General features: G+C 42.5%; 1 protein-coding gene and 1 long non-coding RNA gene across 3 annotated transcripts in view; one reads left to right on the forward strand and one right to left on the reverse strand.

Moving 5' to 3' along the window:
- VTCN1 (V-set domain containing T cell activation inhibitor 1) overlaps positions 1-707 on the forward strand; it is a 52,152-nt gene extending 51,445 nt beyond the window's left edge. For both annotated transcript variants that reach the window (XM_045896864.3, XM_064588570.1), the window contains one exon: positions 571-707. In XM_045896864.3, coding sequence (XP_045752820.1) covers positions 571-695 — 125 coding nt within the window. In that variant the 3' untranslated portion in view covers positions 696-707. The remainder of the gene's footprint in view (positions 1-570) is intronic.
- Positions 708-815: 108 nt separating this feature from the next.
- On the reverse strand, positions 816-26,751 carry LOC123859216 (uncharacterized). Its single transcript, XR_006794385.3, has 4 exons — positions 26,030-26,751; positions 19,399-19,533; positions 17,638-17,710; positions 816-8,324 (listed from the first exon to the last, which is right to left on the reverse strand). It is a non-coding gene; the product is annotated as an uncharacterized LOC123859216 (long non-coding RNA).
- Positions 26,752-26,958: the final 207 nt, after the last annotated feature.

Consider the following 26,958-nt stretch of genomic DNA (forward strand, 5'->3'; position numbering starts at 1 on the left):
GTATAGGTTGAGTAACCTGCCTCAAGTCACACAGCTAGTAAGTGTCAAAGCTGAAACAAACTAAATGAGATTGGATTGTCTAGGAAGCAAATAGAGTAAAAGAAGAGTCATCTCATGTCTTCACTTCTATCTTTCTCGACTTCAAATGAGAACAATACTTTCACATTGCTTTGTAGTGGTGTGATGAAGCAAATGACACAGAACCTGTAAAGGTCACTGCCTACAGGAAAAAAATGTGTCCGAAGCCAAGGACTGGCCATGACCGCTTATCTTATTCTTTCTTTGGTAAGCAATAACAGTCTCTTTATTGGTCTAGTTTTTCATTTGGCTGAGTGTTCACTGGAGTGGACAAGAGAAAGGAACTTCCTTTGAAGAAAGAGAAAGCTCTGATTTTAAGCCAGTTACAGAGAGGTAGAGAATAGGGTGCAAAATTGCCCCCAAATTGGGGTATAAGTTGTATTAGGATCAACTTGTTCTGTTTTTCAGGTACCTTTCTTTGCCAAGCAGCCACGTGAGGAAGACATCCAGCTTTTCCTCTGTGACCCTGAACTTTTTTCTCTCCCTTTGCAGACTCTGAGATTAAAAGGCGGAGTCACCTACAGCTGCTGAACTCAAAGGCGTCCCTGGGTGTCTCTTCTTTCTTCACCATCAGCTGGGTACTCCTGCCTCTCTCCCCTTACCTGATGCTAAAATAATGTGCCCTGGACACACAGAAACACGCAAAGTCATTGGTACGACAGGTGAGATGAATCACGAATGGTGTGGGGATCGGATCTATGTGTCCTTGCGTTCCTAACAAGAGTCAAGCAACCTCCAGCATCAGCCTCAGAAAGAAACATTTGATAATGCCAGGGCAGTGGGCACTCTTCCTGCTGGTCTTGTGAAAGGTAAATATGTGTGAACAAAGAGTGTAGATCTCATCGATATACTTCCAGCAAAAACAACTCTGCAATTCAAATATTTGTGTAAATTCAAACATCTTTTCATTGACCGAGTTATCCATCCACAAGGCATAAAGACAAAGAGATGTTTAGGCCCGATAGTTCCTCTGGATTTCACTGTTATCTTACAAAACCTCATGACATGCACATAATTACTCACACAGGTGACCTCTTCCTAGCCCCCCAACAAAGCTCCTATTGACCAGAAGTTTGACAAATGACTCCCCAACTAGCCCTGCCCCTGCTGAGACTTCTGTCACTTCAGTCCTCTGGTTCCCATTATTAGTAGGACATTGCTTTCTGAATATTCTTCTTGTATGGCATCTGCGTACAGCTGAGCTCATGAAGCTCCAGTCAGCACTATCACATGACTCAGCGGCATCGCCACCATGCATCCAGGCTCGCAACCTTAGAGCTATTTCTGTCCCCGCTCTGTCCTTGATGTCCATTTGTTACTAAGCCCCAGAGCATTTTCCCTGGGTTGTCCCTCAGACTGACCCTAATCCAGCCTCCACTGTTTCACACACCAGACTAGTTCTAAAACCTTATACTTGCTCCTTCCTCTCCCTGTGTCCATCAATAGGAAATAAGATGCCAAAATTAAATGATTTCAGTGCTATTTTCATCACAGCATTCCTTTGCTCTGGAACCGAACGTGACTCTCTGGGCACTACTGTGTCAAAGTCAAAGTCCTCAGCCATGTGGTCACAACTCTCTGAGAGTTTCTTTCCTTGCGCTTCCTGCTTCTCTCAGCTGCCTGCTCCTCTCTCTGGCCTTGCTCCCTCTCTCACTGCCCCTTTCTGAAAGTCTCCTCAACTCTATGGCTATTCAAAGCCACCCTTCCTTCACCCATTTCAATCAAGTGCTTCCCAGCTCTTAGCCCACTTTCCTGATGGTCCCTTCATTCCCCATCCCCTTGGCATGCATGAATAATTTATGATCTCTTACACTCTCGAAGGCACATATATTCCTCGCCTAGATTGTTAAGTAGGGCAGGCAAAGATCTGTTGATCTGCCTTTCATTCTTTCTCCTGTTCTCCAAACACAACAGTGCAGTGCACAAAAGGGATTCTTTGTAAGGAAACCCGCCCGGGGCCCACCTCCATGGTTGACAGTGGAGGGAGATTTCCCTGAGGAAACTCTCTCTTGAGGATCTCACTAATAGAAAAGGAACACACTTTCTTCTTTCCTTGATTCCCCACAACACTGTAAATGAATTTTTAATATCCTGCAACTAGATAATCTAGCCTATAAAGTATAGCTGATTCATCTTTATCTTTTATTTCCTTTGAGCAGTCATTTGCAGCCTTTTTTAAAAGACATGACATCCGGGCGCCTGGGTGGCTCAGTCGTTAAGCGTCTGCCTTTGGCTCAGGTCATGATCCCAGGGTCCTGGGATCGAGTCCCACATCGGGCTCCCTCCTCAAGGGGAAGCCTTCTTCTCCCTCTCCCACTCCCGCTGCTTGTGTTCCTGCTCTCGCTGTCTCTGTCTCTGTCAAATAAATAAATAAAATCTTTAAAAAAAAAGACATGACATCCGTGTAAGGGACCATGTTCACATGCAGTATGCATAGGTTATATACAGTTACCTGATTAGCTACAGCTCCACCTCTTTCTCCCTACAACTACAGAGGCATAACCTTAAATCAATTTTTAAAAATAAATAAGTAGATCATTACTTGTGAAACCCATAAGGGACTGTGGGGGAAGGTCATTGAAAAGATGTGAGTGACTGTCAGTTGACCCATGAGCTAGACCCGGGTGATCAGAGGCTCCTCACCTCCACCCCTGTCCTTGGGACAAGGGTCCCACTTGCCTGTCTCGCTCCCAGAGGTTGCTCCAAGGACACGGCCTTGAGATAATGATGTGGCGTTGAGAACACCTTGCACGGTGTATGTGACCGAACCTAGTGATGGCCCCTATATAGAATTTTAAGACTTGCAAGGATCTACTCGTCCTCTTGCTGCCCAGGACGAGCCTCATGTATAAGTGCCCTTTGCTCAGAGACTGCCACCCACCAACCTGGAGTGGTCTGCCTCTTTCTTCTGTCTCTCCCTGCTCTACAAGGAAGGGGGCGCAGTTTCAGACTATTCCCAGGGAGCTCCTCCTGGGAGAGTTGTGAACCAACGCTGAGCACAACATTTTAGGTCACACACATTCCTTGGTTGGACACTCAAGGAGAAGTCATCTTTCTACTTCTACCCAGAAGCCTGCTCCTAGCTCATCTCTCAGTTCCTGTCTTCTCTAAGCACAATCCCCTTCCTGAAGAAGAGACTCAAGCCATCTTCTTTCCCCCAAGCAACCCATGGTAGCATGTGATCTTTATAGAACATCATCCAAATACAGAAAAAGGAGCCCATCTCTGAACAAGAGAAACCCTCATACAGGGGCAGAGACAATTGGTGCTCCATAATGTTTGCTGAATGGTTGTAAGGACATCCTATTTCTGTTATTTTCAGAATCCCAGGAATCTGCAGAACTATTTCACCATAAGATATGACCTAGTTTTGTATTTCTGGGGGGAAATGAATTCATGTCTAGAAGTTTGGAGTGAACAAATAAGATCAAGAAGCAAAAAAAAAAAAAAAAGTCAAAAGCAACCCACAGAAGACTCCAATATGAACCAAATAAATCTATTTTCAAAGACCTATATTAAAAGCTGGGAACATAATTCATCTGAACTGGATATGTGTTAGGACTAAGTCAATTGCAAGTGGAGACAAGTGGATCTCTGTACCTCAGGGACCTCCCCTTACAACCACCCCCCTCATCCAGGGAGTGAGAGGATGGGATATTGCCTCTCCTTTGTCTCTGAATCTTTATATTGCTGTAATGTTGCTCTAAGTTCCCAGAAATTTTTGATTTGCAATACCTCCACATCTTATAATCCATAAATTAAGCCACAGTGGATACAGTAAGAAGCTGCTAATTAACTGCCACTTCACAATTCAGAGGTGGCTGAATTTTAGTGATGGGTCAAATAATTCACTTTTCGTTAGGATGTTTCCCAAAGTGCCTTGGAATCTCCTCCCACCTGACAAATGCTAAAGAAATGTGGGCAAGGTCATAATTTTAACTTAAAACATGTAGTTGGGAGACACCAGTTTTCCAAATTATCCAAACATCTTCTTTTTTAAACAAACAAATGCTATTTTATTTCTCAGATGACATGCATCCTTGACTGGTCCAGGAAAGGACCTCTCGTCATCACTGCATAAGGCATTAGGTCAACACAAGTGTTTCAGGCTTCTCCTTTCTGTCTTGCATGGACAGTGATAACCTCAGCTTTCAACAGCACCTAGAGCAGCGGGACTCAATCGGGGTGATTTTTCACACCCCTCCCCACACAGAGCCGACATCTGACAACGTTTGGAGACAATTCTAGTTGTCACAACTCGGGGGAGAGAGGAGGGTGCTAATGTTATGGATAGGACCCAGGGATGCTGCTCAACATCCTACAGTGTATAGGATTACCCACCCACAACAAAGAATTACCCAGCCCCAAATGTCAGTCCTAGAAGAGGATGTAGAGAAGAGGGGGGATAAACAAAACCTGTTTGCTTCCTACAGAGAAGGCACCATCCTCTGTCTCTCTGGCTGCTGTCACAACACAGAGAGTCAGAGCTCAGTTTCAGGGAAACAGGAATTCCTGATGGGGCTGTATCTGGTGGGTTTTCCCTTCCTTCTACGGTACAAATTAGGTTCTGTGAGAGCTGCCTGAGGTCTATCTCAAGTTCTCTTGCTCCAAATTCAGATCTCAGGACCCTGCCTAGTCATAATTCCGATGAAGACAACGAAAACTTGTCCCCTCCTTGAAACATACAGAGACTTCTGAAAGCAGGGGCAATGGACCTTTGAAATGAGACCCTAAAGAATAAAGTTTTAATCGAAAAGAATGCTTTGTTCACACACACACCCCCTTTCCATACTTTTCCCTTGTTGAGGTCTGCCTCCCTGACACTTTGGACCCACCATGACTGTATTACATTTTGTTATAGAAAACTCAGTTTTTGAGCTCTGAGCATTCAAGAGAATGATTAAATGCACATTTCCTATACTGTTGTCTCCCTGGTTTGTCAAAGAAAGTGAGCATAGGGAAGATGGATAAAAAGCCATGGATCAAGTTCTAAAGATTGGCACCTAGCACATAACAGGCCTTCAATAAATGTTTGTTGAATGAAGAGATAAATGAATAGGAGTGGCTGGGCCTAGTTTCTGAAGGAAACTCCATAGACTTTGCCAAGCCTGCCATGTGTCCATCTGGGAAAGGTCTCAGTGGCTTGAGGCAGATAACATTTGGGAGAATACATATAGGTTGACAAACCCATTGCTCTAGTGTCAAAAAATCTGATGTTTACTATTCAGGAATTGTCAAATTCTCAAATCTTAGAGGTGAAGGACCTCAAAATCATCTTGCCTAGTCCTTTCACTTGTCAGATGAAGACCCAGAGGCCCAGGGTGAAGTGTGTGTCATGGCCTCAGGTTATGTGACTTGCCAAAAATTGCACTGATAGTTGGTAGAGGGATAAAAATCTATAGAAAATTTAATTGCCAAAGGACAAATTCTCGGGGACTTTCAGAACAACTCTTCCCTGCTGTATTTCCAGCTTGGTCCTAATTGGCCTTTTACAAGGCGGGACCAATCCTGAACCAAATTGAAAAAGCAAACTGTGAGAGCATAAACATTCCCAACCCAGGTTAATTCTTTGGCCTTGTCCATGAGCACACGGCAGATGCATTAGACAACAGTATTGTATCAGCTAAAGTGAAAGAACCAGAATATGATGCACACCACAAACATTTGGGGAAGCTCAAACCTGGATGCCAACGGCTAAAAAGTTTCAGAAGTGTTACACATTTGACCGAACAAGTCCAATTTCAAGGTGCAGTATCAGCTCCCAGCTATCCCCAGGTTGTCTGAAGATTTGTTTTCGGTGCACATTGACCTCAATCTGTGCATTATTAATTGGGGGAAAGGGTGTGCATGGTTCACTATTGCATAATAAAGCTTCTGCTTGATGGCATATGTGGTATGTTTCGGTTCTGTTGATGAAACGGAATTCCCAATCTCCCTCCGGCTGGTGAAGTCTCCACACATCCAACTGGCTGTTCTAATCCAGACTGTCTTACCATGTGCCTGAGCCCCTGCTCCTTCTGACTTTGTCCTATTTCCTCTTTCACGTCAGTCATCTCCAGGAGTTCCAGTATGCAAACCATGAATGAGAATTAACTGTCACAAAATAGAGCCTTAGCTATGCTCTCTCCTGTCTTTCTTTAAATTCTACCTACCCTCCAGCAAAATTCTTTCCCCATGAAGCTGTTTCTGAGCAGTTCTACATAACATGATTTTACTCTTGTCTTTGGTCTATGCATGCAATTTAGCATGGTTTTCACTGCTGTGTGCTTGGACTCCCTTGAAGATGATGACAAAATAAGGATGGGGGTCCAGGCAGGTAGCCCTTGGAAGTCTACTCTTAGAAGAGGGTCAAACAGATACACCCAAGAAGCCTTGTTTTCCTGATGGCGTTTGCTGGGACAAAGCAGTTAAATCGCAGCCTAGAAGGGGGCTCTGCACTTACCACTACAGGAGCCCCTGTGTCTACTGAAAGGTCGGGCTCCCCCAGAAAATGATATGTCTGTGGCTTCTCAAAGTCATAACTTGACCTTCAGCATTACCTTGTCTCTTCAGTTCAAATCTAAACATCCTGCCTAAGGAGTGTCCTTAGCATTTTCAATCAGAAGATCCCTTACCCAAAACTCTAAACAACATTTCAAATAAGAACTTTATGAATATCTCCCTTCTTTAGAAGAAGCCAAAAGTGATGCTCAGTTAATCTAGCCTGTGAGCAGTTCATAGCAGAGTGAGAGCATTTCCCTTCTCTTTGCCCTCTATATCTGCAGTTACCAAATGTTATTTGTAACTACTTATGTGTCATTCTAGAGAGAATGATTTAGGTTTTGACAGATACAATTCCAGGACCTTATGGTACATAATATGACTTTGATGAGTTGGTTCAGGTAGCCATATAGGACTCCAGTGGTGGGTTCAGGCCTCACACCTAGGGTAGGTGAGACTAGAAGTATGACAGGGATACAGCATACACATAACAGCTTCTATTGAGAGGCAGTGGTGCCCCAGAAGAAGCCAAGTCACAGCCTGCTAAATGAGGATCTAGGAGAAAAATAATAATTGTCTTCAGTTTCCTCTCCCTTCCCTTTTATCCATTTTCTCCCACATGGCCCAATCAACCCTCCTGTAGGCCCTGAATACTCTCTGTGTTTCCACCATTCTTTCCATTAACTGCCCCACCTACCACTGCCCAATAAAGAAAATGCTTCCTGGCACCTAGCTATACATGAGAAGGTAATTTATGGACTACCTTTTTCATTAGCTTAATGTCTTGCCCTCCCATGAAGGCAAGTCCTTACTTTATTGAAATAAAGCCGTGATTGAAAATATCAAACAAAAATATTAAACTACTGAGAGATACTTGGGATATCAAAGTGTAGACCAGTGATTCTCGGCAGGGAAGTCTGGGGGCAGGGGGTGGTGGGGCTTTTTAACAATACAGACATCACTACCTCCTTCCCATCACTGCAGTGAGGAATCATTGTGTGACATGAGACAGATTTGAAGAGAATATGTTACCTTTATACACAGGGGACTATTGTGGAAGTCTTGAGGTCAACTGAGGCAAATAGGTACCTTTAGAGAAGGAAAGGAAATCGAGCGCCTCCTATGTGTCAAATGTCTGACTAGGTCTTTTTTCTCATTCAAGCCTTATCCTATATGGCAGGTATCACCTTGCCCCATCACCATCACCATCACCATTTTACAGAGGAGAAAACAGGTCCTGAGAGGTTAAGTAACTTATTTAAGATCACACAGCCAACAGGTTGAACCAGAATTCAAGCTCAAATCTATCATCACAACCCATACTATTTCTGAAAGAGTCTGGTCATGTGTAAAAGCGCTATCAGAGGCTTAAAATATAATATAAATATTGGCCATCATGTAATTATATGTATTAAAATATGAGGAGTCCTTGAGAGCGTTCAGCTTCGTTGCTCCTGTGGGTTTGCAGCTATCTGTGAGGACGGCTCTTCTCCCTGGAGGAGACTGCAATACTGCCTCAGTTACACTTGGGGCCCTTTCCCACCGCAGCCTCTCCCTGGGTCACTGAGGGGCTGCCAGTGGAATCGCAAGCCTCTCCCACCGGCTCTGGCGACACCACCTTGTTGTGTTCCCAACAGTCCTTCTGGGACTACCTCTGAGACTTCAGAAGAGAACTGTGATCTGTTGAAGTGAAGCCTTTTCCAGTTGATCCAAAATGTTTTCTGAGACCAGTTTATATGGTCATTCTTGTCCAACCTCAAGTACACCTGGAAAGAACACATTTAATTACTATAACTTCTCCCCTGGGTCCACTAATGTTGAGCACTGGATCACACATGACCCCTTCTCCTCTGTCATGACCAACCGTACTGCTTTTATGCAATCAAATCTATCAGTTTTTCCACTTTTGTTTCTTCTTTTAGTACTTCTGTTTATGTATGTTTAAATATAAACTTCTGGGGGCGCCTGGGTGGCTCAGATGGTTGAGCGTCTGCCTTCGGCTCAGGTCATGATCCCAGCGTCCTGGGATCGAGCCCCGCGTCGGGCTCCCTGCTCAGTGGGGAGCCTGCTTCTCCCTCTGCCTCTGCCTGCCGCTCCCCCTGCTTGTGCTCTCTGTCAAATAAATAAATAAAATCTTTATAAAAAATAAATAAATAAATAAATAAATAAATAAATATAAACTTCTGCACCCCTGGATTAGGTCAAGCTATTCATCTTTACATTATAATATTTCCATGTTTCTTTTTTAACATTTAAAACTTTACTCCAGGGGTGCCTGGGTGGCTCAGTCGGTTAAGCGTCTGCCTTTGGCTCAGGTCATAATCTCAGGGTCCTGGGATCGAGTCCCTCGTGGAGCTCCCTGCTCAGCGGGAAGCCTGCCTCTCCCTCTCCCTCTCCCGCTGCCGCTCCCTGTGCTTGTGCTCGCTCTCTGTCAATAAATAAATATTTTAAAAAATAAATAAATAAAACTTTACTCCATCTTAATTTTTGGTATAATCTGTGAGGTAAGGGAGTTAACCACTGTTTTTTCAAATTATTCTCCAATACTATTTGTGAATTAATCCTTACCTCCACTAACTTTTTCAAATATTACATCGCATGTTTCTATATATACTTGTGTCTGTTCCTGAACTTTTGATAACCTTTGAGACCTACCATTTTAACAAGACTATACAGGGAAGGAAAAAGAATAGTTATATGCAAATACAGCTTTCCCAGCTATTCCCTGGAGATGGGTAAGAAAGAGACCAAAACAGGGGGGGAAAATCAGAAATGAATAGTGAATGATCAGAAGGGACTTATCAGTTCAATAAATAAACCCTTGTAAGAATTTGCCCTGGTGTAAAGGAAGGTGTTACTATTCTCCCTTAATGTAGTGAGCAAGGAGGAAGCATAATCAGGATAGAGATACACCTGTCAGAAAAATGCTTGCCTCCATTTAATTCCTCTCCCCACCTCACCCATTTATGAGCCAAAGTATTCTACTTACTTACCTACCTTCAGGGTCAGGCCTGGGCATAGTCTGAACAGAGTTCCTGCTGTGGGCAAAAATCATATTGGGAGTCCCTGTCTCAATAGGACCTACCCCATTCGGTAACTGCAACTATTAAAGAGATAATTCATGAAAAGCAGTTACTACATTGCCTGGCTGTACGAGTTTGCTAGAAAACTGACATAACAAAGTACCACAGACTTGGGGGCTTACACAACAGAAATTAATTTCCTCACAGTTCTGAGGGCTGGCAATCCCAGATCAAAGTGTCGCTGGTTTCGTTTCTCCTGAGGCCCATCTTCATGGCTTGCAGATGGCACCTTCTCGCTGTGTGAAAAGGCACTAGCCTTTTCTCAGTACACATGCATCCCTGGTGTCTCTCCCTCTTCTTATAAGGACCAGTCATATTGGGTTAGGGCCCATTCATACAACTTCATTTAACCTTAATTCTCTCTTTAAAGGCCCTATCTCCAAAGAGTCACATTCTGAGGTGTACTGGGGGTTAGGACTTCAACGTACGAATTGGGGGGAGGATACACAGTTCACACAGTAACACTGGCATATATGAAGGAACTAATAAAAAGAAGCTATTCGTAAGTACATGTGTTGGGCAAGGCAAATAAACATCGATGCAACCGTAACAGGAAATAGATGAACAACTTCGCTTTTTCTTCCTTTCTGACCAAGAATAGATGTCCAATGCTTGAAACAGCTGGGACACAACAGAAAGCCTTGTGCAAATAGCTACCTATTCCAACCAGGTCAGAGGATACTTGAAGGCTAGAGCACAATGGCTCAGCAGGTGGATGCTGCTAAGGGAACTGAATTGGCTAATGGCCTCCCCAAAACCATAGGTTACTATTTTAAATGTTACAAAAGACCGTAGAGCATGAAAAGATGAAAAATAAAACCAGCGTGGGTCCAACCTTCAAAGGAGGAGAACTGAGTTGATAGGGGCAGTTTGGCTGCATGAGACTAAACTAAACTGCTGAGTACTAAGCTGTCTGGGGGCTAGGGGGAGATCACAATCTTTTCTGTCCTGGGGCTCTCAGGACAGAAAATAGCCTTTTCCTTTTTTCTTTCCTTTTCACTAAAATCCTTTTTGCAGTCCTTGAAGATGGAAAATGGCTGTGTGCTGGCCAAAATCATGCAAAAGGGACACAAACACACTTACCCCTAGTGCTACATAATGTAAATGTAAAAGAGGGCTTATTTGGGGAAAAAACCTCCCAAGCAGATTTGAAGGAGCAGGGCGAGCCTCTGCGCTTCTGTAAGAGCAGCATGCTTAGGCAGGGCATAGCTGCACGAGAGCCAGCAGGGCCAAGCGTTCAAGTAGAGGGTAGTCACCCACCACCATTACAGTGCCAAGTGACCCTCCCCCCAACAATGCTCTGTGTATTTGTGGAAAAAGAACAGTAGGTAACTATAATGCCATGGAAGCCCCCAATTGAGGAAAGGCCTTGTTACAAAGGGGATCACCCAAAGCTCAGGAGCTAGTATTTCTTTTTAAGATTTATTTATTTATTTTTATTTTGAGAGAGACCGAGCATGGGGGGAGGGGCAAAGGGAGAGAGAGTGTTAAGCCGACTCCACATAGAGCACAGAGCCTGACATGTGGCTCGATCTCAGGACCCTGAGATCACGACCTGAGCCGGAACCAAGGTCAGCTGCTTAACCGACTACACCACCCAGGTGCCCCCGCTGGAGCTAGTATTATGTCATTCTCCGCCCGAGGGCTTTCAGGGCCCTCCAGATGCACATCTACTCAGTCAAGGAAAAGGAATATGTACCAGCCATTGTAGGGAGGGCAATCCTCGCTACATATAGATGTCATTGGACTACTGGTCAGTTGAAATGGCAGCACCAAGTGGGACTGATTTTCTTTACGAGCTCTTCTATAGGTGTGGTCTTTAAGAGCCAGGACTCTGCAGGACTCTTATTTTTTGCATTAGGGCCCAAATTGTGATTGAAAAACAAACAAACAAAAACAAGAAAACCCTCTGGAGTTACACTGCCAGAAAGGACCATGAACATGGGCTCTCTAAATTTCTTTGTGTCATCTGAAGACCACCAACAGCCTCTTATCCCCAGGGCAGAGACAGCCCTCTGAGTTCACTGAGGGATGAAGTCTTTTCTTTTGACTTTCTGCTTCATGTGCTCAGTTGCTCCCTGGACGAATGGTGGTCCAAATTTTATCATTAACGCTATGAAAATAGTAAAAATGTCTCAAACATCTATTGTAGAGCAGATGTAATTTACACCACAGGAAGAGGGTCACTTTAGTCAAAAGATTGCAGACATTTTTGGTAGTTACCAAACAAACAAAAATCTGATGATTCTCAAATTTTTATCTCCAGCTTTCATCACTCTCTCCCAATCGGGACACGTTCCCAACTACTGACCAGGCACCTCCATCCGAAGCTACCTTATTCTAAACACATCCAAAACAAGCTCATTTTTGTGGGTTATACTATCTACTTAAGTCATCCACGTTAGAGCTTTCAGTCTTTGAAAACTTTGACCCCTAACTCCTAATTAACTGGTCATCAATTTTTATCAATTATACTGCCAAAATGCCTATATCCTTATTGTTCCACTGTTCTTTATCCTTACTGTTCCTTAGTTCAGTATTTTCTCTCAAGTGAACAACTGCCCAACCTCTAATCTTCCTGCCTCCAGTTTCATTTTGATTTTTGATCTGAGAACCATCCCTTTGAGACATGGTGGATGGGAATACAAGCTTGACCTCTCCTGAACAGGAGGAAAAAAGCAAGAATCCCTTAGGTCCAACTCACAATAGAAGAGTGACAGAGCTGAGAAACAGAGGAACAAGTCTTTCCCCGTCAATGTGGCATGATGCTGTGGTTTGATCCAATGATTGTGGCAGGGTTCTATGCATTTTCTTGAGAGGAGATGGGAAGGAGATGTTCTTGATGGAAGATGGGAAGACAGAGGGAAAATGGCTACTCAACTGAGGGGGTTAAATTAGCCAAGAATCTATTAGGACTCAAGATAGGTGATCCTTAGTTTTCCTTAAGTAATATGCAAAAGAACTTGGGTATGTACACACTCTAAAAATTATAGGCAAATTTTAATTTTTAGAGAAAACAATTACTCCTAAATCTACCACCCTGATAATGACTATCAAATCTATACATATCCTTCTAGCCTCTTCCCACTGCATACGTATTTAACATAGCTGCAATCACAGCCTTTGTCTTTTTTTTTTTTTTTTAAGATTTTATTTATTTATTTGACAGAGAGAGACACAGCGAGAGAGGGAACACAAGCAGGGGGAGTGGGAGAGGGAGAAGCAGGCTCCCCGCAGAGCAGGGAGCCCGATGCGGGACTCGATCCCAGGACCCTGGGATCATGACCTGAGCTGAAGGCAGTCGCTTAACCAACTGAGCCACCCAGGCGCCCACACAGCCTTTGTCTTGAGTAAATATATAGAATTATATACCTAAAGATGTGCTAAGTTAGAAAAACAATTGACCTGGGGCGCCTGGCTGGCTCAGTCAGAAGAGCATGCCACTCTTGATCTCAGGGTCGTGAGTTCAAGCCCCACGTTGGGTTTAGAGTTACTAAAATAAATAAACCTAAAAAAAAAAAAAAAAAAGGAAAACAATTGACATTACTTAATCTCATGCATTTCACTTGAGGACTTTTCAATCTGGTGTATATCATTCATTAGAGAGTAGCTCCTAATGGTGAAGGGTGACGTTGGAGCCTGGTTGTACCTACACAATTTTACACAAAAGGAAGGGTGCCGAATTTGGTAAAGTTCTAGCCATTTAATATCAGTGGACCTCAGATATGGGGAAAATGCCTAAAGTCTAGGAAATAAACAAGAGGGTCTCTTACCTTCATAGCACATTCTGGCACTTAACTAGCAGCATCCTTAAAATGGGGTTAATAATACCTGCTTTCCAGGGCTTTTGTGAGGAATAAAGTATGTGAAATTACATTGTAAACTATTAAAAAATGATACAAATTTAAGGAAAAACTATTAGTATCACTCCTAAGTCTGTATCTCTCACTAAACTCCAAATTCCTTAAGAAACAACACCCTTACTTCTTATCTTTGTATCTCCCCACTCCACCCCCCAGAATCCTATAATATAGAAGCAGAAACCGAGCTCTTTTGGAGCCGAGAGAAAAATTTTTCCCAGAATTGTCAGGGGCATCTCACCAAGAGTTTTACAGGGGTAATAATAGGGATCTGGGAGCTATTTTTAATATTATGAAAGTCCAACCTGATATTATACTGTTATCAGTAGTAAAGCTTTACAAGCTAAAAAAAAAAAAAATCAGTATTTTCCCTAATTTTTCTTGTTTTCCCTTTAAATGGAATTATATAAAACAAATATGTATCTCATAGAAAAATTAATTGTTGCTTTATTTAATAAATATTGTGTGAGGCCCTGTGGTAACTGCCAAGGAAGAAAAGATGAATAAAAGAAGCCGTAATCCTTGCCTTTATGGAACTCACAATCCAGTGAGGACAGACAAGTTCAATGTGCAAGTATAATATTATATGACAAGGGCAACAATAAGGACAATCACAATAAAGGGAATATATGCAGGACTGTTAACCTAGACTTAAGTGGGCTGGGTGGTCACGAAAGGCTTCCTGGAGGAAGTAAAACCTGAAAAGACTTCTGGGAGTTATCCAGGCAAAGGCTGGGTATAAAGGAAGAAAAGGAGGCCGCACAATATGTCCAGACAGAGGGAGCAATATATGCACAAGATTAAAGGTGACAGAAAATATGTCACCAAGAAATTATAGTTCAACAGGGCCCCAATGTAGAATCAGGGTATAGGAGTAGATAAAGAGAAGGATGGCATTTTACCCCTACTTTTATTTTGAAAATATTCACACCTAGAAAACACTTGAAAAAATAGTGTAATGAATACCTATATACTTTGACCTAAATAATCCAGGGAGTGGTGGGGAGGGTTGGTGGGGAGAGGAAGAGATAGGATGAATGAATGAATGAATGAATGAGGCAAAATATTAATAATTGGTGATCAACTGATGGTAGAGATTTCTAACACTCTTCTGATGCTCCCTCTCCCCCAATCTGTAAATGTAAATCTTTCTACAGCTTCCCTCTATTTTTTCCTCCTCTCCCTACTTGGGAAACTTTGAAGATTAACTGGTCATAAAAACATTCTGCTGTAATATGAGGTGACTGTTACTGTATAGTGTCTCTGTTCCTTTCTGGTCTATGTTACTTTTAGGCTCTCTCTTAAAGCTGCAGGAATTTCTTGTCCAGATAAACCAGTATTTCTCAATGTGTTTCATAACCAAGCCCCTAAGGAACACTTTCAGACTTTTTTTTCTAATTGCCTCTTCGGGAAACTTTAATATGCAGATATACTGTATATTTGGCTTTATAATGTGTGTGTGTGTGTTATATACATATGTATTATACATACTATGTATAAGTAATATATATGCTTTATACTTAAAAGAGTAAAATTTGGGGGGCACTTAGGTGGCTCAGTTGGTTAAGTATCTGGCAAGTGTCTTGGTTTTGGCTCAGGTCATGATCTCAGAGTCTCGAGATCAAGCCCTGCGTTGGGCTCTGTGCTCAATGGTGAGTCTGCTTGAGCTTCTCTTTCTCCCTGTGCCCCTGTCCCACCCCTCCCCCACTCTCTCTCTCTAAGATAAATAAATCTTTAAAAAAAAACAAAAAGGAGTAAGATATTTTCGTACTCCGAGAACAAATTTTTGCCCACTTGTGGGCAATATCACTCCCACTGAGAATGCATGAGATAAACTGATCTAACATAAAGAGGAATAAATCAGATTATAATAGAATGAGCTCCCATTCCAACTAGTTTTTATAAACAATATTAATGTATTAGTCACTTATATAAAGTAAAGTAAGATAAATTCAAAGATTTCTAACAAAAAATAAGTTAATTCCTAAGGCTTTGTGTCAGATCTTCTACAAAAAACTTTTTATTATAAGCCACTTGGTCATAGACACCATATTTAATATGCTCCAGCGAACCTAGTGCAGTGATAAAGGACTTAATTCACCAACTGTCACCTTCCTGACAAAATGAATACCGTAAGTCTCTTTTGGGAAAGGTAGGGGAGGACCACTGCAATCTCAAGTAGCTTGGGGGCAACAGAGAGGAACCAACCCAAAGCAGACAAGTCCTAGAGAAGGAGAATGCTCTTTATAGGAGGCAGCAAAACTTAGGCAGGTGTTGGAATGAGAAGGTTGTTTTGAAGATAAACTACCAACAACATCATTTTACCAAGGTCTACAGCAGCGCTGTTCTGTAGAAATTTAATGTAAGCAGTGTATACAATTTTATTTTAGAAGCCACATTACATAAGTAAAAAGGAATGAGTAAAAATAATTTTAATAATAGATTTTATTTAATAGAATTTTATTAAAATATTATCACTTTTAGATAAATAAACTGTAGTAGATTCACATATTGGAATAGCATCCAGTGCAAAAAAGAAATAAGCTATCGAACTATGAAAAAATGTGAAGGAATCTTAAATGTCTATTACTAAGTGAAAGAAGCCAATCTGAAAAGGCTACATACTGTATGATTCCAGCGATATGACATTCTGGAAAGGATAAGATGATAGACAATAAAAAGATCAGGGGTTGCCAGGAGTTTGAGGAGAGGAAGAGGTGAGTAAGTAAAGCACCAGGGATTTTTAGGACAGTGAAACTACTCTGTGTGATACTATAAGGATGGATACATGTCATTATACATTTGTCAAAACCTATAGAATGTACAACACCAAGAGTGACCCACTTAATGAAAACTATGGACTTGGGTGATAATGATGTATCAATATTGGTTCAGTTATACCAAATGTAACTCCCCGGTGCAGGATGTTGATGGTAGGGAGGCTGTGCATGTGTGAGGAGAGGGGACATATGAGAACTCTCTGCACTTTCTGCTCAGGTTTTTTTTTAATAATGAAATTTTTTTTAAGTTTTAGATTATTGTTTTTCTAGAAGTTTATTCTTTTTTTTAAGACTTTATTTATTTATTTGTCAGAGAGAAAGAGGGAGAGAGCGAGCACAAGCAGGGGGAGCGGCAGGCAGAGGGAGAAGCAGGCTCCCCGCTGAGCAAGGAGCCGGATGTGGGGCTCGATTCCAGGACCCTGGGATCATGACCTGAGCTGAAGGTAGACACTTAACTGACTGAACCACCCAGGTGTCCTTCTGCTCAATTTTGATGTGAATCTAAAACTACTTTAAAAAATAAAGTCTGTATTTTAAAATATGTATTTATAATATGTATCATTTTCAACATGCAATCAATATAAAACATTATTAATGATGGGACTCTGTCTAAAAGAGAGGCACTGAATACTGAAGAATATAAGGGATTTATCACACCAGAGTTTCCTGAAAACACCATGTACTCCTCATTAATAAAAAGAGAAAAAGCTTTCAGGTCCTGCACACTGTGCAAAAAAAAAAAATGAAGAATTTATTAAAATGCAGTGCAGATTTATTTATTTATTTATTTTAAGATTTTATTTATTTGCGAGAGAGAGAATGAGAGACAGAGAGCACGAGAGGGAGGAGGGTCAGAGGGAGAAGCAGACTCCCCGCTGAGCAGGGAGCCTGATGCGGGACTCGATCCCGGGACTCCAGGATCATGACCTGAGCCGAAGGCAGTCGCTTAACCAACTGAGCCACCCAGGTGCCCTGCAGTGCAGATTTAAATACTACCTAGAAAATAAGTACTTAAGAAAAAAAGAGTTGTTGTCAATACAGAAATAAATAACTTGGCTTTGCCTCAGTTGGTGGGGATTATATATATTTCTATGCAACTAGGAACATTATTTATGTATATTTCCTAGCCACATTCCTGGAACTAATGTATAGACTTCTCTATAAACCATGATATATTATAATCTACTCATGCTCTAGATGCTATTACCAAGATGTGGGTGCACTTCAACTCAGAAAAGTTAGCTGTCATTTGAGTTAGAAAGGCACTACATTAAATCATAGTCTGCCCTTTTATATTCATCATCTTCAGGTTCTATCACTCAGAGAAGTGAGACAAAAAGGCATTTATTTGCTTACCATTTTGAATAGCTCCTCCAAAAGACAGGAAAAGACAAAAAACAGAAAGTGGCCTGCACAGTCCCACAGAATCCTGAGAAAAAAACAGTGTGATATAACACAGGCTGCATACAAATACATATTTATAGTCACAGAAATCATTATTAAATGCCCAGCTCCCACCTGAGTCCTTTTTAAAAGGAAGGAGGGAATTCTAAAATAAAACAAATAAAATTGGTATTTAACTGTGTATGGTATTTTTAAAATTAAGACTTCCACATGAAAAGTCAAAATATTTTCATTATAACTAAACATTTTCAAATAGGTATCTTAATATAATCTTAATATATATATATATATTTTAAAGATTTTATTTATTTAGTTATAGGACAGAGAGAGACACAGCGAGAGAGGGAACACAAGCAGGGGGAGTAGGAGAGGCAGAAGCAGGCTTCCCGCCGAGCAGGGAGCCCGATGCGGGGCTCGACTCCAGGACCCTGGGATCATGACCTGAGCCGAAGGCAGACGCTTAACGACTGAGCCACCCAGGCGCCCCTATAATCTTAATATATTAATAATATATATAATCTTAATATATTAAATTTAATAAAATAACATGATATCTAGGATTTGATTGAAAATACTCCAACAAATGAAAATGATAATAAAAGTAAAAGTTGAAATAAAAATGACACTGAATGAGAGATACTTGGGAGGTTCATTATACTCTCTCCACTGTGTATAGCTTATATCTAAAGTTTTCCAAATAAAACAGTTGTAACTTGCTCGTAGTAAGTTTTAAAATATGTGGGTATCTTTAACAAAAGAAATTGTTAACTAGTCATTTCTGATTCAGGGCGTGGCACAGGAGGTTTACTATTTACTTACATTCTTTTAAATTAGTCACATGTTTTTATCAAACATTATTTTCTCAATAAAAAAATCTATATATACACATATATATACACACACATACACACACATTAGTGTTTTGTTAAGTGTAGAGCACTCTATACTTCCTGAAGAAACTGGTTATGCATTGAGCTCTGCACCTGATTAGTTGTGGGTCCTTAAGCAAGTTACTTCTGAGCCTTATTGAGTAAGAATAACATTTAAATGAGAAAATACATTTGAAAATACCCAGCACAGTGTCTGGCACAATATAGGTGTTGATTGTCGGTTTAAACAACATTTAATACATAGGGAGAACTAGATTTACTATGGAGATAGGTCCACCCCTAACATTTGAGGGGCCATGAGCAAAAGGAGAAAAAGAGTCATTTGCCCATATTGTTTTTCTCTTTCCACCCAATACAGGACACCCCAACAAACTCCATCAAGCTCCACCCCCCCCCCCAACAGCTGCCCTTTGACCGCTTCCAAGGCCAAAGTGGAGGGGGTGGACTGGGATAATGTACTTAGTATTCCTTGTCCCCTGGGTAGGGATGTGACTGGAGAGGGGCCTGAGTAGGTCCTTCCAAACCAAAGACCCCAGAGCAGGGGACTCAGGTGCCTGGACTAAAAGCTGTACTGATTAGAGACCAGGTGTTACACTGAACCACTCAACAAGAATAGCAGTCAGAAGACATGGATTCATGCCCCAGTTCTTCCAGAAACTCCATGTGACTTCAGGCCATGTCTTTACTTAGCTGTGCCTCAATTTTCTCATATATCCATGTAATAAGTATTTATTGGGCTCCAACTTCGGGCCAGGCATGCATCTAGATACCATGAATACACAGAGAATACAATAGATAATAGTCCTTGCGTTCAAAGACTTACCATTCTGATAGGAAACAAGCCAAGAAGATATCTGGGGGCAAATGTATTCCAGACAAAGGGTCTCTTCTAAATCCAAATTTCCATGATTAATCTTGCAAGCTGGCATGTTCATTAAATAAAAATAACAAAAGAAGCCTAAGGGAAAAAATAGCATAAGTTAAATTATAATGCAATATTATAGAGTGTAAAACATGTCTTTTTTCTTTTTTATTAACTTTTTAAAATTTATTTTTTTCAGATTTCATTTATTCAAGAGAGAGAACACGAGAGCAAGTGAGCGAGCAAGCACAAGCGCGGGAGGGAGGGCAGAGGGAGAAGCAGGCTCCCCACTGAGCAGGGAGCCCACCATGGGGCTTGATCCCAGGACCCTGGGATCACAACCAGAGCTGAAGGCAGACGCTTAACCAACTGAGCCACCCAGAAGCCCCGTTTTTTTTTTTTTTTTAATTTTTTTGAGTGTCGTTCAATGTTATGTTAGTTTCGGGTACAACATAGCCATTTGACAAGTTTAACCATTAAGCTGTGCTCACCACAAGTGTAGCTACCATCTGTCACCATACAACACTATTACAATATCATTGACTACATTCCTTATGCTGTGCCTTTTATTCCCGTGACTTATTCCCTCCATGACTGGAAGCCTGTATCTCCCACTCCCCTTCACCCATTTTGTCTATCCCCCCACCCCCCACCCCCCACCCTTCTGGCAATCACCAGTTTGTTCTCTGTGTGTAACAGGTGTGATTCTGCTTTTTGTTTGTTTATTCATTTAAAACATGCCTTTTATTTATTTATTTTTTAAGATTTTATTTATTTATTTGTCAGAGAGAGAGCACAAGCGGGGGGGGTGGCAGGCAGAGCAGGCAGAGCAGGCAGAGGGAGAAGCAGACCCCCCACTGAGCAGGGAGCCCGATGCGGGACTCGATCCCAGGACCCTGGGATCATGACCTGAGCCGAAGGCAGACGCTTAACCGACTGAGCCACCCAGGCGCCCCTAAAACATGCCTTTTAATATCTGTTCTCTAATACACCAGTATGAGCACGCCACAAGGGCTGCTCTAATTTTAATCACAAGATTTATCACCATATGCAGTACAAAATCCAATCTCTAAATGTGCCATTTTCTTTATATTATTACCCAGTTTATGTATATTTTATGTGGAAGATAAATTTATATAAAAGATAATGTAATCACGAAGCATTTATCCACATTAATTTTTTAGTAAGTACGTTAATGTATCAGGCGCTTCATGAAGCATTTATTTCAAAAAAGGTTAATAATGAGCTTTATTATTTGATAAACATAAAAAAGGAATTCACAGAAAAAGATGAATAAAGTGTGTAATAAAGTACAGTCTAAGAATAGTTTATATTTATGCCAAACCAATTAAGATTGGGTGCAGCTTTCTGACTATATCAACTCTGGAATGTTCAGGGTCAGGGCAGAGTATCTGGTCAGACTAGTGGTCAGGTGAGAAGAGCTAGAAGATCTTAAAGAAGACTGTGGAGAATTCTTTCTGAAAGGGTGGGTAGTTAAGTAATAATGGAACTTATGTCTCATTTAGTTCCAGTCTGACCTGAAAGAAGTTACACAAGGAGAGCTCCAAGGCTCAGATCATTCTAGCCATTTCATCCTACACCTTCTCAAGGTTGAAGAGTTGCCCACTTAACATAAAATATCAGTTCTAAGGAACTACTTATACTTGTTAGATCTCACAATTAGAATACAAATAACAAAAGGTACAGTGAATTTCTAGATAAAATGCAAAGCTGCCATAATGCAATGCAACCAAGTTTTCTCTTGTCCACCTCAGTTCAAAAGAAGAAAAATAGAAGGGTGCACAGTCCAAGCTTTCTTAGTATAGCATTTTATTGCAGCTACTTCCACTAGATGGCACTAAAGACTCTTTTAGGAATCAGGCGCTTTAAAAAAAAAAAAAAGTCTGGGTGGGGCAGTAGAAGAAATGAGGTTACCTAGGCTGGCAGAGGTAGAGCTAAGGGAAGCCCCTACTAGAAGATAGCTTCCATGAAAGGAGGGATTTTTGCTTGTTCTACACAATGATATATCCTGGCACACAGTCAAAAGCCCCTGCCTTCATCACTATTCTAGGCGGGGAGCAAGCCACGAAGACATTCTGGGAAAACACATTCCAGGTGCTTAAAGAATAGTTGACGGAATAAATGAAGGTCTTGGAAGAGCCACTGAAAATCATGATCAAATTGGAGTTTCAGAAAGATCTCTGACAGGATTATAGAGAATGGACTGGAAACAGGGACACCAGTTAGTAATCCAAACAAAGTATAATAAGGACTTGAACTTGACTTGAAAGCAGGAATAGTGGGGATGGATGGGAAGGAGTAAATTCAGAGATATGGTGTGGATAATAATGATAACAGTAAAAAGAGCCCCCCATATCAAACACGGGCTAATGCTCTAGAAACACCACCTCCAAATCTCACAACAATCAAGGGAAGATGAAGGTTTTTTTTAAATAGGGCTGAGGACCCTGGGAAATACCAATGTTTAAGAGCTGGGTGGGAGAAATCATGCTCTGCAGGGAGAAAGAAAAGGAGTGGTTAGAGGGGCAGGAAGTAGAGGGAAATTCAAGAATAGTGTTATGGCAGCCAAGGGAGGAGAGAGTTTTGAGAAGAAACTTGTCAATGTCACAAGCAGGGCTGACTGGCTGGTTCAGTTGGTAGAGCCACTTGGTGTGACTCTTGATCTCCAGGTTGTGAATTCCAGCCCCACGGTGATCACAGAACTTACTTAAAACAAAATAATACTATAGCAAATTCTGTTCGATAACAACTGAAAAGGATCCACTGGATTTAACAAGTAGGACGTTATCAGGGACTTTGGAAAAAGCAATTTTCAGAGGAGTGGTGACCGCAAAAGCCAGATCCGAGTGTTTAGGAGTAAAATGCAAGAAGAATTAGAGAAGCAAGTGTAGACTATTCTTTTTAAGAGGCCAAGGGAAATCCGGAGCTAGAGAGGGGCATAGGGTAGGGGACTTAAGTATGAGTATGAATTGAAAGAAAAATCCACCAGAAAGCAAAGGATGAAGACAGAGGAGAGGGAGGAGGCAGATGACGCTGGTCTTCAGAGCACAGAACCTAGGAGATAGGATTCTCTTTCCTTTAAAGTGAGGAAGCAAGAGGGATGGCGAGTGAGAAAAATGTGCAGTGGTAAAAGGTAAGTCTGACATAGCTCTCTGGTTCACTTTCTATGTACTCACTCAGTCTCTGGTGGGGCTAGTCGATCACTATGTCCGATCAAGACCTGCCTGATTTCTTCCTGGTCATCCTGCCCTCCCGTCCTTCCTGCCTTTGGTATTTTCTCTATCTTGGGCTACAAGGGTGGGCTGAAACTCTTTAGACACCTTGATGGACCTGATCACTTTCATCAGTCCCATTCCTCTGATCCTGTGATTTCTGTACTTCTCTATACTATTTGCTGCCTGGGGTCCCCAAAAAGATGAAGCAATATGTGAGCATGGAACAAAACACTGAACTGATTCTGGGAAAGGAGAATCCCTAACTAATGATCTCCTGTGACTTCACCCCGTTATCACCTATGGTCTGCGTGACCCACAAAACTCTTGGCTGCATGTAGTCCTGTTTATTCTCCTTTATTGGCGATCATCATTCCCTGCCTCATCAATAACAAGCCTTTATTACAGGTCTACTGATTAGGCACTAGGTTAGTTGCTAAGAGTTTCTCATCTTCATACAGAGACAGCGTGTTTGTGTGTGTAGTGTATACATATAAACATGCCCCGTATATACATATACACACATACAAACTAAATAGAAACACTTAACACCACAATATAACACAAACTGAAACGAGAAAATTATAGGAAAAGAGCTCCTGGAGCTCAAATCTGGAACCCTGAAGTTACAGGGAGTTTCAAGGAGGTAATGTAAAGCAGGCCTGACATCCAAGGAAGGGTAGGTTTAAATAATAAAGGTGGAAGGATTCTGCAGACAAAACTGGCCAAAAAAAAAGAAGTGTGTTTGGCAATGCTTAGGGGATAACTAAAAGGCCAGTGTTTGAATGTATTAGGGAATCCAGGTTTTATCCTATGGAGATAGGGAGCTACTGAAACTTTTAGAATGAAGCCTGCCTTGTACCATGTTTTCCCAATTAATTTGGGGGAAATTGTAGGATTGATTGAAAAAAAAAATGTGACGGCAGGGATAATTCAGAGACTATTACAATATCTGAGGTGAGGGTGTAATACTACAGGTCAGAGTCCTGTACCATCCTAAAATTCTATGCAGTAAGATGTCGGCAGTGGGGATGGAAAAAGATTGGTACCTGCCTGGATATGGAAAAAGAGAAAGGAAGCCAGGAGCACTATAAGGTTTCAAGCTGGAGAGAAGGGGGGATAATGATATCCTTGAGAGAATAAAATAGAAAAATTCAGAGAGCACAGTTTAGTGAGCAAAAAAGTTCAGCGAAGTTTAAGGTAGGTGGGCCTAAAGATGATAGGGACACATTTGGGTGCAGATTTAGAATTGAGAGTTGTGACCAAAGCTCAGGGCAGAAAGTGTGGATCTGGGAATCATCTGTGTAAGAGGGCATGTAGAGAGAAAAAGTAGGGTATAAAGAGGATGAAGGGGAACCAGTGAGGAAGGAGAGTGTGAGAAGCAGCCCAAGAGATCAGAAGGCCAGGAGAGTAGGGCATTTCAGAAGTCAAGTAGGAAGCAAGTCTGAAGGATGAGGAAGTAGGTAACAATAGGGAGTACTAAACAGACTGTATATTGAGAAAAGGCCAGTGACTTGGTCACTGGTAATCTACAAGAGAAAAGCTTCAATAGAAGCAAGAGTTGGAAGTTAGTTTATGTGAGGGAGGAAAAAAATGGGTAATGATGGTGACAAACACAGAAAGTGGGACTACTCTTTTGAGAAATGTAGGGGTGAGAGTCACAAAAGTCAGTAAGTGGAAAGCCAGCTCAGTCAAGGGAGGATTTGCTTCCCCCTTTAGGGCTTGATCATAACTCTTAACAGACAGAAAGAACATGCTGGTAAAGGAGTGATTGAAAATGTAGGAGCAGCAAGGTTTTGAAGTGCCAGGAGAGGTTGGAATAAAGAGCAAAGGTGTTGAGGAACAGAAGAAAGGCAGTCAGGATGGGTATGAGAGGAGGTGTGACAAACCATAGATTTGGGGGGAGGGGTAGAGGGAGATCCCCAACAGCCAGACTTGATCTCACAACCCTGAGATCATGACCTGAGCCAAAATCAAGAGTCAGATGCTTAACCCACTGAGCCACCCAGGCTTCCTGATAAACCATAGATTTTTAAGTAGAAAGTGAGGGAGTTCTCCAGATAGCCTTGCTCTTCTCACTCAATTAAAGGCAGTTACCTGCTGAGTATATAAGTGATTAGATGCTTAAGAAGCTAAGAAAGGAAAGGGAGGTTGGAGTCGAATCTTAAACACGGCATCATAAGACAGGAGTTCAAGTCTCAGATGTGTTACCTTGGGCTGCCCACCAGATCTCTCTGACTCCGTTTTCCTCATAGAGTTGTTAAAAGATTAAGTGAAATAATGCACATGTCACTTATAAAGCACTTCTTAAACAAGAGAAACTTGGAACACCTACCATGGGAAATGTGATAGAGCATGAGTAAGAGATGAAGCAAAGCATCACCAAGCATCAGGTGAAGTTCAGAGCAAGAATATATAGCAGGGCGCCTGGGTGGCTCAGTCGTTAAGTGTCTGCCTTCGGCCCAGGTCATGATCCCAGGGTCCTGGGATCGAGTCCCACATCGGGCTCCCTGCTCAGCGGGAAGCCTGCTTCTCCCTTTCCCACTCCCCACGCTTGTGTTCCTGCTCTCGCTCTCTGTCAAATAAATAAATAAAATCTTAAAAAAAAAAAAAAAAAAGAATATATAGCAAACACAAGTCTGCACAGTTTTTACGACTTATTCCAGCACACCAGAGTGTAACAAGCAGATTCTGAGTCAGAGCAGGTGAGGAAAAGGAGGAGAAGCTGAAGAAATCTAGGTGAGGACTATTTTAAGACCTTTGTAGGCACATTTATTTTTGGAAATCACATGTAATTTTATATAAAAGTGGCCTTTGGGGATGCCTGGGTGGCTCAGTCAGTTGGGCGACCAACTCTTGACTTTGGCTGGGGTCGTGATCTCGGGGTCCTGGGATCGAGCCCCACGTTGGGCTCGGTGCTTGGCGGGGGGGTCTGCTTGAGGATTCTCCCTCTCCCTTTCCCTCTGCCCCTCCCCCCGCTTTGCTCGTGCATGCTCGCTCGCTCGCTCTCTCTCATAAATAAATAAATCTTAAAAATAAATTTTAAAAAGTGGCATTTGACTCATTAACATGTTATATTTTGGAAATGGCCAAACACTTCAATTTCTAAAAATTTGTATCGTTTTCATATTTTATTCACAAGTTTTATTTTGTTTGGTGTTTCAGATGTCCCTATTTTTGGAAGCTTAGGCTCCAGGCACTGTGCCTATGACACGAGATGAGTAATGGAGACATCAGTGAAAGAGCTGCATCAAGTAGGGAAGGTGATAAAACCAGCAGCGAGAGACTCGGGCATACCTGACAGGCTTAAGCGACCAGAAATCATAGGAACAGCGGAGGGTAAGGAGCTAGAGTGTTACCATTTCTGGACATTGTGGAGTTACCGGTCCCAGATCCCAGGTGTGGCAAAGCCCCCACGGGGCCGAATCAGGAGACTCCAGGAGACAAGAAACTGTCAAGGCTGCCGGACGCGTTCATCCTCCCCATCAGTTTGTGAGCCCACAAAGGGCTCATCCCTCTTCGACATCCTCCACTCCCACTGCGACCAGCCACGGGCCCTCCCCCGTGATCAAAACGGCGGGACGAGCGTGCTCCGTTTCTGGTATCCAGAACTGTAGAATTCTGGGTGACAAATCCTTAAGCCCTCAGGTCTTCCGCGCCCCCGACCCCGAAGGGCAACAACGGCTTCTCCAGCCCCGGCGAACCGCGAGCCGAGCTCCCCGACGGCCAGGCCTCGGTTCAACGGTCAACCGGACGGGTCCCCGGAACCAGGGCCGCAGAGCCCTTAGTCCCGGGAAACGAAGCTCTCGTAGCCCGTGCCTAGGCCTGACGGATTCCTGAACTAAAATAAGCTGGGGAGGCCCAGAGGGGAACTCGCGGGCTCCCACCGGCTGAGCAGAAACGTCGTCTGTTGGCACGTCCGAAGCCTCCCGGACGAGGAGGACGCCTCGTCCTACAACTCCCAGCAAGCTGTGCGCGGAGCTCGGGGGCCCACTGACAGCGCCACCCACCAATGGGAAAGCCCGGTCTGGGTTCGTGGGCCCAATCCGAGGGCCCAAAGGAGGTCGTCCCCGGGGCGTATCAGCGCGGCTTTTTAAGGGGGTCCTCTGGCCTCTCTGGTCGCTACAGCGATAGAGAGACAGTCCCCGTAAAAGGGTGACGCTGGCTATACTATGCCGCTCACTCCCAGCCTCGCTCTTTTCCTCCCCTCGGCCCAAGCCCTCCGGCCGCCCGACTACCCCCCCAACCCCTCGCCGTTAGCTTGGTCCCTCCCCCCCCGTCGGAGTGG

This window comes from Mirounga angustirostris, unplaced genomic scaffold (assembly GCF_029215605.1).
Source record: "Mirounga angustirostris isolate CCGP_5_RB_7025 unplaced genomic scaffold, mMirAng1.0.hap1 SCAF_4, whole genome shotgun sequence".
NCBI classification, from domain to species: Eukaryota; Metazoa; Chordata; class Mammalia; order Carnivora; family Phocidae; genus Mirounga; species Mirounga angustirostris.